The following is a 14,301-nucleotide window of genomic DNA, read 5'->3' as shown; positions in this document are numbered from 1 at the left end:
GCTGGAAGATTTCTGGCATGCTCGGCTGCTGTTCTCAAAATTGCTTTACATGCAGTTTGTAAGAAATTTGCCTCCCAACTTACACTTCCCATTATTGACTATTGTTATCAAAACACATTGCAATGGCCATCTCTAAATGTTAGAAGACACGTTCACTGGCTTCAACTTTCAAATGTTCATCCATCCATCCATCCATCCATCCATCCACTTCTGCCAATCTGCTTGCGGTGGCAGCAGGCCATTCCAGGCGTCCTGCTCCCGAGCAACACTCATGAGCTCCTCCTGAGGGATCCCCAGGTGCTCCCAGGCCAGCCAGGATATATAATCCCCCCCAGCGGGTCCTGGGTCTGCCCCGGGGTCTCCGCCCAGTTGGATGGCCCCGAGGGAGGCGTCCAGGAGGCATCCTAATCAGATACCCGGACCACCTCAGCTGGCTCCTTTCAACGTGAAGGAGCAGCGGCTCGACTCAAGCTCCTCCCTGATGATTGAGCTTCTCACCTTACCTCTAAGACTGAGCCCAGCCAGCCTACGGACCCGTATGGAGGAAACACATTGTATCTGCGATCTTGTTCTTCCGGTCACCACCCAAACTCATGACCACAGGTAAGGGTTGGGGCGTATATTGACTGGTAAATTGAGAGCATTGCCTTTCGTCTGAGCTCCGGGGAAGCATCCGTATTTCGCAAATGCCTATGACCAGTGTTGGGAGTAACGTGTTACAAAAGTAACATTACTGTATTACGTTGCTTTTTGCTGTAACGCGGTAAAGTAAGGCATTACAAAAAAAGGCACAAATGTCAGAAATGGTTGTTACAATGCACTGTTAACACGAACTGATGTGGTGTTTTGTTTTCATACAAATTCGCCAAAAACACCGCAAGATCAGTCGAGGAGAAAAATCTGCACAAATGTATCGAGCTACTTCCTGTTGTTAGAGGTGGTAAATCCGCGTCAGTGTGCTGACTCACGGATCTCTGGGTCAATCACCAAACTGATCCACATGATTTGAGTCACTAGAGTCCGTGCCCACCAGAGTATAGAAATCCTATCTGTAAAAGGTGATATATAAATATATATACTATAATAAACAGAACAAACCATGGTCATTTGGGGAAAATAAGGATAACACTATAATTATTCTAACTCTAATTATATTTATGTTTCATTATGTAACATGTAAGTAAAAAAAAAGTGTTCAAATGAAATTGAATTTTATTATGTGTTATTTTATTTTAAAAGGTTCCCAGTCCACATTTTGGAAAATCAAAAAATCAAAAATAAAATAAAATAAATTCCTTTACTTTGCTGGTGTTTTAAAAATGTGTTTCACAGTCAAAAGACAGATCAATATGGCACAGGAGCTCTTCAAAATACTGTCAACAGGGAGGACCCAGTTACTGTTGATATGCACAGAAACACTGCCCCAATGTTACGTATTCCACCTCCAGAGATTATAGAAAAATAAATAAAAAATGTCTCTGCTGTCTCCATCAGTTCGCCATCCTCTGAGGATTCACCGGTATGAGAGAGGCGAAGAATGTTTTGAAGAAAACCCACAGCGTCCACATGACTGACACCCTGTGAGGAGGCACTAAAACTGCAGTCATTGGTCCGTCTGATGCGTCCACTGCTGCAGCAGGTTCCTCCCTCTGTCTGTCAGCAAACTCGTCCACCTGAATGAACAAGAAACGGAGTCATCATACAAATGATGATTTATGGTGGTGAGTAAGTGTATTATTTCAGATCAACCTTTTGTGTTTATTTGGGCCTACTTGAATTAGTTCCCACAGTGCTCTTCTGTTACATTTACAGTTTTTTACGATTGCTTTGACAATTTTCACAAAATTTCCTAAACTCTTAACGCAGTTTAGGAAACGCAACAATATCCGTCTGTGTAAGCTATACAATTAACACATTTCTTGTTGCTTTGACACAAAATGCATCCAGTCAAAATGCTTAAAGCTCAACCAAGACCAAAACAATGGATTTTTACCTCCAAATTTACAAATACTTTCACACTCTGTCAGAACAGATGACATCATGTTCAACAACAAGGCTTAAGCCAAAGTGAACAGCTGTTCATGTACATTGAAACACAAATATATACCCTGTATTTTATCCATTGCTACTGAGAAGTAGCTGATTGAAGTTATGCAAATAGATCAATCGCAGCGGAATCCCGCATGACCATCATGTGTGAAACGGAACAATATAGAGCAACACGAAGAAAGAAAGAAAAATGCCTGCATGATGGAGAGGAAGACGAGTACCAGGTCAAGGAAGAGGAAGACAAGAACCATGTTATCTTGTTCTGTTGCAAATCAGCCTTTACTGCAGCAATTCTGTCTCTGCCTTTTTTTTCCTCCAGAAACCGTACGTTCTATAGCTACTCTGAGATGGGTCATTTATTTTTTGTCTGCAGCAAAAGAAACTGCAGTGCAAAACACAATCAATGTTCTATACAATATACTGTCTATTGTATAAGGGCAAACCAGACACAGTGTATTATTGTATTTTGAAAATTAGTGTTGGAGTTTAGTTTACAATGTGCGATTTTGAGCATGAAATTGCGTGTTGTAGGCGTGTGCATTAAGAGTTTAGGAAAATGGTTAAAAGTATTGAAAATTGTTTGAAATTGTGAAAGAAAAGTTTTTCTACTGGATTTGGGTTCCTGTTGTCGTCGTGCTGAACCTCTGGAGGCTGTGGCTGGTTGGGTCCTTGGACTTGTGCTCGTCGTCTGAAGGGAAACCAACCAACAGTGTGTCTGTGGAGGAAAAAACAGACAAAATCTGTTTATATGAATCCAAATGTCTCAGTGCTATGTGAACAGCAAAAAGCAAGCTATGGGGTTAAAGTTATCCAACACCTAACCAAACTGACAAACTATTGTTTGAGGCAAACACTTGATTAAGATAAACTTGTATACCAAAAATGAGTAAAGTTTCATAGCACTGAAGGGATGACCTATTTTCTGTGGGCCAACAGGAAGTTAGCATCACACTGGCTCCTTGATAAAAAGTTATTCAAGAGCGAAGCAACTTTGGATTATTGCAGAAAACAAGATACTTGCATGTTTTGTTCAGCAAGATTATCTTCACAAATAAACACCACTTTAAATGCAGTTGACAAACGTAAACAGCTAACGTTTTGATTTTTTGATTCACCGTTCCGGTTCAGTGTACAGGGCTAAACCGGTTTCATTAATGCAAACTTGATTACGGTGGTGTTGTTTTTAAAAAGGGCTGTTTCACTTGGGAGGGGCTGCTCTGGTAAGTGCGACATCTAGTGGTTAAAGTCGGTATACCGGTCCAGACCAGTGTTTTGCTTAATACCAAACCGGTTTGAACATTTTTAAACCGGCCCAAGCCAAGGTCATACCACACTCTGACGAGTGGCACTGACAATCCGTTTATTAAACGGCCAGAATCTGGTTTGACATCCAGACATATCATGATAGTGATGTTGTTCTTCATAGTAATACCCCCTTCCATCCAACCCAGCCTTACCAAACATCCTTAGAGATGGTATAACAACAAGGTGGCACAACCAGGAAATTAAAGCATTTGGGGACCTTTACGAGTTATACATTCAACTTACAGGTACATGAGGAGGAGGGTGCTCATCACCAGCAGAAAGCGACTCAGGTTGGAGTTGAAGTACACAATGACGAGCAGAACACTGAACCTTGCAGCGGAGTACAACCAGTCCAGCCAGTCACGCTCCATATCCTCCTCGTCCTCCATTACAGGCCCACCCTGCGCATTCATTCGCATGTTCTGGTTGGCCTCCCTCGGGTTGATGAAAGCACCATCCTGCACTGGGTTCTGATTTGCTGGCAGGTTGTTGATGGGGTTCTGATTGATTAAGGGCTCTGGGACTGGTACCTGGCGGGTGAGAACAGGAGGGTGCTGGCCTATGGCTGGAGGTGATGTAGAAAAGATGGTCCCAGCTGCGGCTAATGCTGCATGGCTGTCAGTGGAAAAACATCAGTATTAGAAACTAACTGGAAAGAGTCACTCATGGCGATGTCAGACCACAATGAGAGACGGTGATGCTAAAGGAAGAGGTCACTCCAACAGAAAAGCCACAACTTAACCTCTTAAAACAAGTGTCCCCAGTACTGCAGGCAACGCATAATGTCGTCAAAAATATATCACAATTTCATAATTGTCTATTCCTTGAACAAATTGATATATATTACTGTTTTGAAAACATGAGGACTTCAGGTTTCAGAATCCATAATCCAATTCGATGTTGTCCAAACTAACAATTGTTACAGGCTGTGGTTAAAACATCTAGGACAATTTTCTTATCAGTCTGGAATAACATGCCTGTATCGCTGGAAAGTAGTAATTCCAAGCTTTCTAATGCACCTGAATGCACTCTGCATCACCTGAGTATATCTTTTTAAATGGTGTTAACAATGTTGTATTTTAGTGCATTTTCATCAAATGTATAGTTACAGTTGAAGCCAAAGAGAAGGAGAAGTATCACTGTCAATGGAAACTGAATGGTGAAGCCAATCCCAGCTGACATGCAGTCTATCACAGAGCTGACTGATTTTACAGGGAAAAGAATATTATTGGTTCCTTCATGGCTTCCCAATTCCCTCTCTAATAATAGTAATCAAATAAATTAGTAATCTAAGGGTCATTCCGTGTCATTTCATCAAATGCCTCCCACCTGACCATCTCAGAATGTCCTGAAAAAATTTGAGTAGAAAGACACACTTGTTAATAGGACTAATCCAAAATATTAGGTCTCTACTGTCAACAGTTTTCTCATGAAACGTCATTGAATGAAGGGTAGTTTAGACGGTTTTTGGCATCATACTCTGAAAAGCCATTTTTAAACGACATTATCTGGAAAACTATCTCACCTGTGGCCTTCAAAATTTATACAGTGTATATCTGTTACTAATAGCCTCCAGACATGGAATATCAGGGATGTAGCTCAATGATAACCTAGTATGGTAGGTACTTAAAATGAGGCTTGTTGAAATAAAGTAGTACATTTGAAGAGTGGCTGAGCTCCAATTTTTACAGATAAAAGACTTCTATCATTTCTGCCTCTATCTCTGGTGTTAGCTTAAACATTCTACAAAATATGGTCTCTCTTAGATTATTAGTTTCACAGATATTAAGGCTCAAAAATGGAAGTTAACACATCTTTGCCCAACTTCAGAGTCATATTCCAAAAAACTGACAACACGTATCTGGTCCAAACTTACTTTATTTGAAAGATCATATTCTTGTTAAAATCATATTTAAAAATCGGGAGGGTGTTTTGCCTCATTTTGTCGCAGTGATTTTTTTAAAATCCTGATATTGGTGGGGTTTTTGTGGCTGGTTTTGGTACTGCATGTCCTAATAGCCTACCAGTAAACATCACAGGAGGGCAATTCAAATGTGTTTTTTACCATTTAACAAAGACTTACATGTGACTAAATGCTACTGATGAATTTAGCCTTACGAAAACATTAAAATGTAGCACAGTTGTAGTCCTTGAATGTGAGTTAAACATGCTGAAAGCAGCTTTTAATGTCTTAAACCATGAACAAACATAGCATAATATTGAAGACTGTACATTTTGTCATACTGTAAGTATATAAATTACACAACCAAATCAAATAATAATCTTAATTTGAGCATGAGATTTTACATTACAGTACAAAAGTCTCCAAAGTTTGATATTGAATAACAGTTTGTCTCCCTCTCTTTTAGATCCAATTCCTTCGTCACATTCATTAATTTGGCGGTCACTTTAGAAATTGTCTAATGTACATCTCTGCTCTTTTGCGCTCATCTTTTTTGATGGCATACATGTGCCCAGTTTCTGTAGAGGGAACGTCAATTCTTGCAATTCTATGCTGCAGTGGGACATTGCACATGTCTTCTCTTCTTGGCCAGTAGAAACTCTTGGTAGGGTCATGTGGGTGCATGAACTGAACCAGTACATCTTCATCTTCATCTGAAACATCTCTGATACTTCCTATCCACCATTTCTGATCATAACTCACATATTGTCTCATAGTGAGCATAGAGACAAACTGTTATTCAATATCAAACTTTGGAGACTTTTCTACTGTAATGTAAAATCTTTATGCTCAAATTAAGATTATTATTTGATTTGGTTGTGGTATTTATATACTTAAAGTATGACAAAATGTACAGTCTTCAATATTATGCTGTGTTTGTTCATGGTTTAAGACATTAAAAGCTGCTTTCACCATGTTTAACTCACATTCAAGGACGTATTGCCTCTGTAACTACAACTGTGCTACATTTTAATGTTTTCGTAAGGCTAAATTTATCAGTAGCATTTAGTCACATGTAAGTCTTTGGTAAATGGTAAAAAACACATTTGAATTGCCCTGCTGTGATGTTTACTTGTAGGATATTAAGACATGCAGTACCAAAAACGGCCACAAAAACCCCACCAATATCAGGATTTTAAAAAATCACTGCGACAAAATGAGGAAAAACACCCTCCCGATTTTTTAATATGATTTTAACAAGAATATGATCTTTCAAAAAAAGTAAGTTTGGACCTGATACTTGTCAGTTTTTTTGGAATATGACTGAAGTTGGGCAAAGATGTGTTTACTTCCATTTTTGAGCCTTAATATCTGTGAAACTAATCATCTGAGAGAAACCATATTTTGTAGAATGTTTAAGCCAACACCAGAGATAGAGGCAGAAGTGATAGACGTCTTTTATCTACAAAAATGGGAGCTCAGCCACTCTTCAAATGTATTACTTTATTTCAACAAGCCCCTTTTTAAGTACCTACCATACTAGGTTATCATTGAGCTACATCCCTGATATTCCATGTCTGGAGGCTATTAGTAACAGATATACTCTGTAAAAATTTTGAAGGCCACAGGTGAGATAGTTTTCCAGATATTGCTTTTTAAAAATGGCTTTTCAGAGCATGATGCCAAAAACCGTCTAAACTACCCTTCATTCAATGATGTTTCATGAGAAAACTATTGACAGTAGAGACCTACTATTTTGGATTAGTCCTATTAACAAGTGTGTCTTTGTACTTGAATTTTTTCAGGACATGCTGAGATGGTCAGGTGGGAAGATTTTCAGAAATTTGATGAAATGACATGGAATGACCCCTAATCAAAGTAGATACATTTCTTACCTTTCAGATCTATGCATATTAGCCTTATTGGTTGAGTAGCTAATTCAGATTTATTTTGAGAATGTTATTGTACTCACTATTGCATGTAATACTGTCTGGCATAAACATGCTGAAGCCACAGGAGCTGTTGAGGGCTGTACAGAGAGTAGGTCGGGAAGGCTGGTTGGGTCAACTTCGGTGCACTGGGCCTGCTGTGAATGATGACAATGATTTAACAACTTCTCCAAAAAATTAATGTGTCTGTACAAAAGAACAACAACTAACCCAAACAACCACTGTCCATAACATCCTCTGCACATATACTATGGGATGTTGGAAACATACAATAACTTGTTTGCAATACAAGCGAAGGAAGTTCTGTTGTTTTTGGCTGGACCTAAAAAGGGCCAGCCCTAAAAGTCACTGACTAAGTAAGTAAAGAAGTCATCCAATCCGTCACATTCAAAACTCGACACAGACTTGCTGCAGCGTTTGAGAGCACTTCAGCATGTCTACAGCACACAGGATATGGTGTATCTAAAAGAGTGCCACGTTTAGCCTTAAAGTTAAATCCCCCACAGCAGCTCTAGCTAACGTTACCGTGCCTACAGCCAGCATCTAAACAATCTAACTTAACCCCTTATAGGCAGCAAAAGCCTTCGTGAAGCATCCAAACCTTAGTATGAAACCGGTAATTGCAGAGTGTTAATGGGGAAGTATCACAATATGGTGTCACCCTGTGGTAACACGATGCATGGTTTTACGTTGTTTACCACTGCGGACCAGCCGGCCGCGGCCAGTGGATTTTGGACAGAGCACAGAGTGGCATATTTATTATAAAAGGGCCGGTCCAGTTCCGCTCACACCCTGAGTCTGAAGTGACGTCCCACCACTGATCTGTAACAGGTCTGTAGCCTCAGTGGGTCCCGCCATTGATCTGTAACAGGTCTGTAGCCTCAGTGGGTCCCGTCCCCTATAAGCGGGTTGAAAATATGAGGAACTAGTGTTGTAGTCTCCCCTCTGACCAAAGCAGAATAGAAATACGGAGCTCTCCCGTCTCTGGGGAAATGAGGGAATGATGCATGACCATTCAAACATACTACCGGGTTTCTAACGATACGAAGCTTTAACCACGGAATAATATATGGTTCATTTTCACAGACAGAGTAAATCAAGCATCTTAAGATATGAGTATGAAGTTTTAGCCATCCAAGTGCATATGTAAAATTTTACTAAAATGTAGCTGCAATAAAGCACATTGATCTTGTTGAAAATTTATTTACACAACAGAGCCTGGAGCCTGATCTGAATGCTGGTCCTACGAGGTCCTATGAACTGTTGCAGAGGTTCTACCATTACGACTTACATTGCAGCAGCAGGCCATGAAGGAGAAGTATGTGTGTGAGATGAGGTTGAAGAGGTCTGCCTCCTCTGCCTCAGTTCTGGGGTGCTGTGAGCCGTGGAAGCGGGGCTGCTTGGGCTGGATGAACTCAGACTGGAGGGATGTGGCTGTTCTGTCTCTTTGGTCTGCAAAGGCAAGAAGAGTTTGAATTTGTTGAATGTCTGAGCAGTTTCCAGATATATTATTCAATTATATTAAGGCTTAAAGTTATGCATAACTAAGATCGTGGCTGCTTTGAGTGACTCAACAGTCGGGTGACCCTGACAGTTGGGTGACCCTGACTGTTGAGTCTCTCTCTCTCTCTCTCTCTCTCTGTGGACGATGTATCTGACATCATAGGTTGTCGTTGGATAATTTAATTTTACATTCATCACAGCTGTTTTTTTTTTAAATCACAATCAAATAAAATGTTTCATATTGGAATGTTGTTTTTTTTTTGGCAGCCCTAGTGTGTTGTGTGTGTGATAAAGAAAATAGTTTGAACACAGTGTGAAAGCTTTATGAAAATATCCAGTTGGATGTGCAATAATAGAGAGAAACGTCACGTGAGGTTGGGAGAGCAGCACCTGAAATGTAATGAGAGCATAAGTAAACAGCATCATCTCTCACCTTATGTATAGTTCCCAGGGGTCCTTGTGGTGGATTCCCTGAAGCACACACCAGGTGCAGTGTGGGAACGGAGTCAGTCTGAGAAAGTGGAGATAAATACGTTCATTCACACATTCAGGCCTTTTTATTCAACAGAATTACATCTATTAAAGTTGTCTGTATGAACATGAAATGTCTCTACAAATGTAAAAAAAAAAATAAGAACAGAACTAAGACTTTATAGAGCTGTTCTGCTGATATGAACTAAATTACAGAGCAGGTTGGTGAAGAAAACAGGGATTTTGTTCATCTGCATCAAGACGCTTCACAATCTGTTTAGCATACGACACCCTGTGTTCCAAGACCGATCGATTTGGATCAGGAAAAACCCTCCAAAACTCAAAGCACCGTTTGAAAGCACAGCCATATGCACAAATAGGCAAACATATTGTCACTCATACCTGTCTGAAGAGATCCTTAATGTGTAGATGATCGGGAAGCAGTTTACCAGCATAGATCAGTCTCTGGTGACTCACAGCCTACAGAAAACCAAGAAGTAGGTTTCAATTGGTTCAACACTCATATACATTTTTTAGGGGATGATTATGAAATGGATAATTCTACTCAGAATCAACACAATGTCATATCCGTTTCTGGAAAAAAACAAACATTTTGAAGTATGTTGTCATCTCTGGGTTTAACATGCAATTCATTATATTTGATCATTACAATACTCTAATACTGGTGACGTAGCTTTGTCTCAGATGATGCACATGACATGGAATACTTGTGAAATAATTCATTTTACTTTAGGATCTCATTTCAAACACATGTTTAACAAATTAAAGAGTTGAATTTGAAGTCAACAGTTTAAATCAGATAATGCCAAACGATTTAATCCCGAGGACAAATAGACATATGCAGACAGATACTGTGACTGTTTAAATGGCTCTACGGCGTTACAGGTGTTGGACCAAATTATGTGACCCATCAGATTCTGTGGCCGCTATTGCAAAGAGGCAACATTGGAGGATCAAACCCACAAATCCACACCGTTAGAAGAACAGAAGACTGTACTTGTCTTTCCAAGAAGATATACATAACCCTCCGTTTTACACAGCAAGAATACACTCTTATGCACGCCCCAGCATTATGCAGAATATTTGCAACAGCGCCGCTGTGGTCACAGAATATTATGGGTCACATGATTTGTTATAACATCGGAATTTGTTTATGAATTGATACCTGCTGGGACGGTTTAACTTATAGTTTTCCTAGTCTGTCTGTTTCGGGGAAGGAAATAAGTCAATGATTCCATCTGGAACCTTCTAAAAGTTAGTAATACCTGTGCAGGTATGTCTCGACATGCTAGGTAGTTCCGCTAACATAAACCAGCTAACGTGTATTCATCCGCCACATGATAACTCACCGGTTTAGTTGGATAACAAGTTGACAAATGTGTTTTTAGGTCCTTTACAGTCCAGTTCAGATAGACACCTTTGACGGTTTGGTCCTCGTGAAGCTGGTTGGGAGTGTTTATAAGAAGAGTAATAGTCTTTTGTTGATCATCTCCCGCATCCATTTTTCCTCCGTTTCACGGACGTTAGTTAGTCTCTTGCACGGGGTAAACGCCAGTCGTCAGAATAAAAGGGTCTCGTTTATACTGGCAGATAGAATCGGACAGAAGCAAACGACGGTATGGTCTCGTCTAAAGAGAAAGGTGTGGGCCTGTACCCACTCTAATAAGTCTCTTTCTGCCTGCTATGCGAGAGTAAGCGAGGAGATTTGTTTCCAAACATACTGTGGCCTCTCCTGATTGGTTAACCCCACTCGCGCTCAGACGTGCAGAAGCAGTAGTCGCTGCGGTCCACGGGGAGGCGGAGCTGGATGTCCACGGCCGGTTCGTGCTGCGTTCAAGGCAAGTGGGATGTTTGAAAGCTTGTCTGGTATGTGTTCAATTTGCTACATTTGCATCCCAGGATTCAGACTCTGACAATGAATGTGAAATGTGCAACTCGATCAGTCAGTTACTTACAGCCACAGAGCCACTTTTCTGGACATCAACCAATAAAAACATAGCAACCAAACGTAGCGTCAGATTGCGAGCATGCATTCAAGAAGAAGCTACGAAAAAAACTGTACATCTAATGTGGAAAAGATACTCCTGAGTAAAAAATATACAAGTATGTTTTTACAAAGTAAAATACACATTATCTCTGAACTTAAGCAAAATATTACTCAACTCATTAGTGTTTGGCTGCAGTTTTGCTTTTTTAATATGCAGATGCATTTCCCCCATAATGTTTTTTTTTCTTACAACCATAAACATGTTTGTATGGTTAAAAAAGAAATTAACACAAATTGCAGCTTATACATAACCATGTCCAGACTGGCGCAGACAGAGACACAGTGCTTTTCCTTTTTTCCCCTCCGCTTCGTAGCACAAACATGACAGACCAAGTTTGCCTGTTAAATATGTTGCCATGATTAATAGTACTAGATAATGAACCGTACACAGGATAATATATCCTTTTATAACACCTTTTATAACAGATTCTTTTCAATGTACACCCCCAAAGCATGATCATAAATAGTACATACATTGTGTATAAAAGAGGAACAAAAACAACCAGAGAAAGCAAAGCATGCCTTCCAGTGACAGGTACATTTACATGTTTTAATTCTTTTTTTTTCTTCTTTTTTTTGCCATTGACAGCCTATACACAGACTATTCCATCAAATATCAGTTTAAAGATATTTGATAAGGAATCAGTTTTGTCCTTTCAGCACACCTCCAACTGTGTTTCTTAACTGGTTAGTAGTTTAGTTCATGTTGTAAAATTGCAAGTCTCCACACCTGCATTAAAACTGCATTCAGCACAGTCTTTTAGAGACTTCCAGCTTCAAGGAAAAGGTGATTAACACTGATTGTGTTGGGAAGATCGGAGCAAAGTTTGCTCAAAAAGCATCTGATCGCAGATCCAGCAAGTGAGGAGAGATATTGCAGCTAAAGTACGGAGACATCGTTGCTGTTAAGCTACTGAGTAGGCCAATACAATGTAATATTATACGGACTGTTTCGATACTGTTTGGACAGAGACAGAAAGAGAGAAAGGAGATGCAGAAACAACGTGGACGGTCTGAGTGAGTTGCTACTTTTCGTCTGGGTAACAGGCAGGTTAAATGCTACTTTTCACAGCCAGAGCTGGGAGAGAAGAGGATGAAGAGCTACTGTCATGGTAAAAGAGGAGAAGAAGACGGATGGTTCAGAGGACATCATGGACAGTTTGAGAGTGTGGGTAAATGCTAGAGTTTCCCCCCACAAGTGCAATGAAACTCATAACATCTGATATCGTTTTAGTATCACTTATTTGATTTTTTTTTCACCTTACAAGAAGAAATGTTTTTTTGTGGGGAGCTGATACAGTGGCAGGTGTCATTCATTCATTCACTCTCTCTCTCTCTCTCTCTCAACACACACACACACACACACACACACACACACACACACACACACACACACACACACACACACGCACACGCACACGCACACACACACACAGGGGAAAATGGCTTTCAGCTGAATAAAAAATAAACTATGAAACAGTATTGACAACAAAAACATGACATATTTGATATCAATAACAACACCTATAAAACAGCAATTATATATAAATTATATATAAATATATATATGCTTGTGTGTGTGTGTGTGTGTGTGTGTGTGTGTGTGTGTAAAACAAATCCAAGTCCTGATGTAGTAACACTGATGTTCCTGTAAAAAAGCTTGCAGGGAAAAACAGATAAAATACATGTATGGCTGACTGACATTTGACACCTCAGGTAAAATAAACATGACATCAGAATCGTAGCGCTGTGAGCGCAGATCAACAGTTTTTCCTTCTATTATTATTTCTAACAAATGTAACCCGAGGACACCCGAAGCTGACTGTTCACTGAAAAAGGAAAAGAGAAAAAAACAACAACAAATGGCAATAAACCCAGCAAAACCCAGCGGAACCTGAATTCCAGACACTTCACTTTGCAAAATAGAGAAGGAGCAGCACTGGAGTTTCTTTCTATGTACATTTCCCCCTCTGTAACATAATAATAATAACAATAATAATAATATATCTACAGTCTCTTCAAACTGACGTAGGAAAAGTGTAATGGAGAAGCATGCAGCCTCTTGGCTGATGTGTCCTGTGTAAACGTGAAAAGCTGACTTAGCTCGGCGCTGGTAACAGACAAAATGACCACCAGTTCAGTCAGTATGGCTACATTACTTCATGGTGGCTTGATCCACCTGCACACATGGTAAAAAATAAAGATGGGGCACTATAAGATTTGGCTTTGCGGGTGTGGGTTTTCACCAACCGTCCTTTTCTTCTCTCTCTTCTCGCACCAACCCCCGGAGATCAAACAGCACTGATATCAGAGGGTCAACAAACATGGCCGACTATGTATTTCCACTTCACTCTGTTCCAGCTTTGTCAGACCTGTCATTTTTTCCCCTCCGTGTCATATTTCCAGTCTTTTCTTCTTTTATTCCCACAGCCTGCTCTGACTGGACCATGGGAGTAGGGGAGTGGGCACGGTGGAGGGGCAGCACGCCATTCTGAGCATGAACCTCGTCCCGTGGCCAGCCTCGTTCATCCCCGGACCCTCCCTCCTCCTCTTCTCGTACACCCTCCTGTACTCGAACAGGTGGCGCCCTGCGTTCCCTCCTTACTCGGCTTCACACCATGAACTCGTTGCTGCCGTACAGAACCAGCTGCTGTGGCCGCGAGCTGAAGTCTGACTCTTTTCGGCTGCTTCCCGAGGGCTCACGCGGTGAGCTGCGGCTGAGCCTGAGCCTGTGGCGGGTCTTTCCAGCTCCGTGGCTCCCCTCTGCCTCGGCCAACGGGGGCCCCAAACCACAGGAGGTGAGCAGGGGCCCGGAGGAGGAGGACCGGAACCGGTAGTGAGGGGAAGGAGAGCTGGAGGCGTTGGAGGAGAGAGAGGAGGAGGGGTGGTAGGAGGAGGAAATGGTGGAGATGGAGTCTGCTGAGTCTTGGGAGTCTGGCTGACGGCGTAAAGCTCGTCTGCTTTTTGCCTCAGACTTTCTAGAGTGATAAGTGCCAGGCTCTGCAGAGAGAGAGCAGAGGTGTTCAAACACATTATACAACACTTTATCCGAC

The 14,301-nt window shown here is 40.9% G+C and overlaps 2 protein-coding genes across 5 annotated transcripts in view; both read right to left on the bottom strand.

Annotated features, from left to right (window-relative positions):
- Nucleotides 1–1,215: 1,215 nt before the first annotated feature.
- On the bottom strand, nt 1,216–10,974 carry herpud1 (homocysteine-inducible, endoplasmic reticulum stress-inducible, ubiquitin-like domain member 1). 2 transcript variants are annotated; one of them, XM_084016882.1, is made up of 8 exons: nt 10,551–10,974; nt 9,583–9,660; nt 9,143–9,220; nt 8,498–8,658; nt 7,230–7,340; nt 3,598–3,969; nt 2,659–2,764; nt 1,216–1,673 (listed from the first exon to the last, which is right to left on the bottom strand). In XM_084016882.1, exons 1-8 carry the CDS (start codon nt 10,701–10,703, stop codon nt 1,491–1,493), a joined length of 1,242 nt encoding a protein of 413 aa, XP_083873008.1. In that variant the 5' UTR covers nt 10,704–10,974; the 3' UTR covers nt 1,216–1,490. The 2 variants fall into 2 exon arrangements, with proteins under 2 accessions (XP_083873008.1, XP_083873007.1); XM_084016881.1 differs by having other exon boundaries at nt 7,230–7,343; nt 10,551–10,972.
- Nucleotides 10,975–11,634: 660 nt separating this feature from the next.
- Nucleotides 11,635–14,301, bottom strand: part of LOC311018744 (unconventional myosin-IXAa-like) — a 114,002-nt gene continuing 111,335 nt past the window's right edge. For all 3 annotated transcript variants that reach the window (XM_084017810.1, XM_084017812.1, XM_084017811.1), the window contains one exon: nt 11,635–14,248. In XM_084017810.1, coding sequence (XP_083873936.1) covers nt 13,860–14,248 — 389 coding nt within the window. In that variant the 3' untranslated portion in view covers nt 11,635–13,859. The remainder of the gene's footprint in view (nt 14,249–14,301) is intronic.

This window comes from Eutrigla gurnardus, assembly GCF_963514095.1.
Source record: "Eutrigla gurnardus genome assembly, chromosome: 9".
Taxonomy (NCBI): domain Eukaryota; kingdom Metazoa; phylum Chordata; class Actinopteri; order Perciformes; family Triglidae; genus Eutrigla; species Eutrigla gurnardus.
This window is presented reverse-complemented; position numbering and strand designations above follow the sequence as displayed.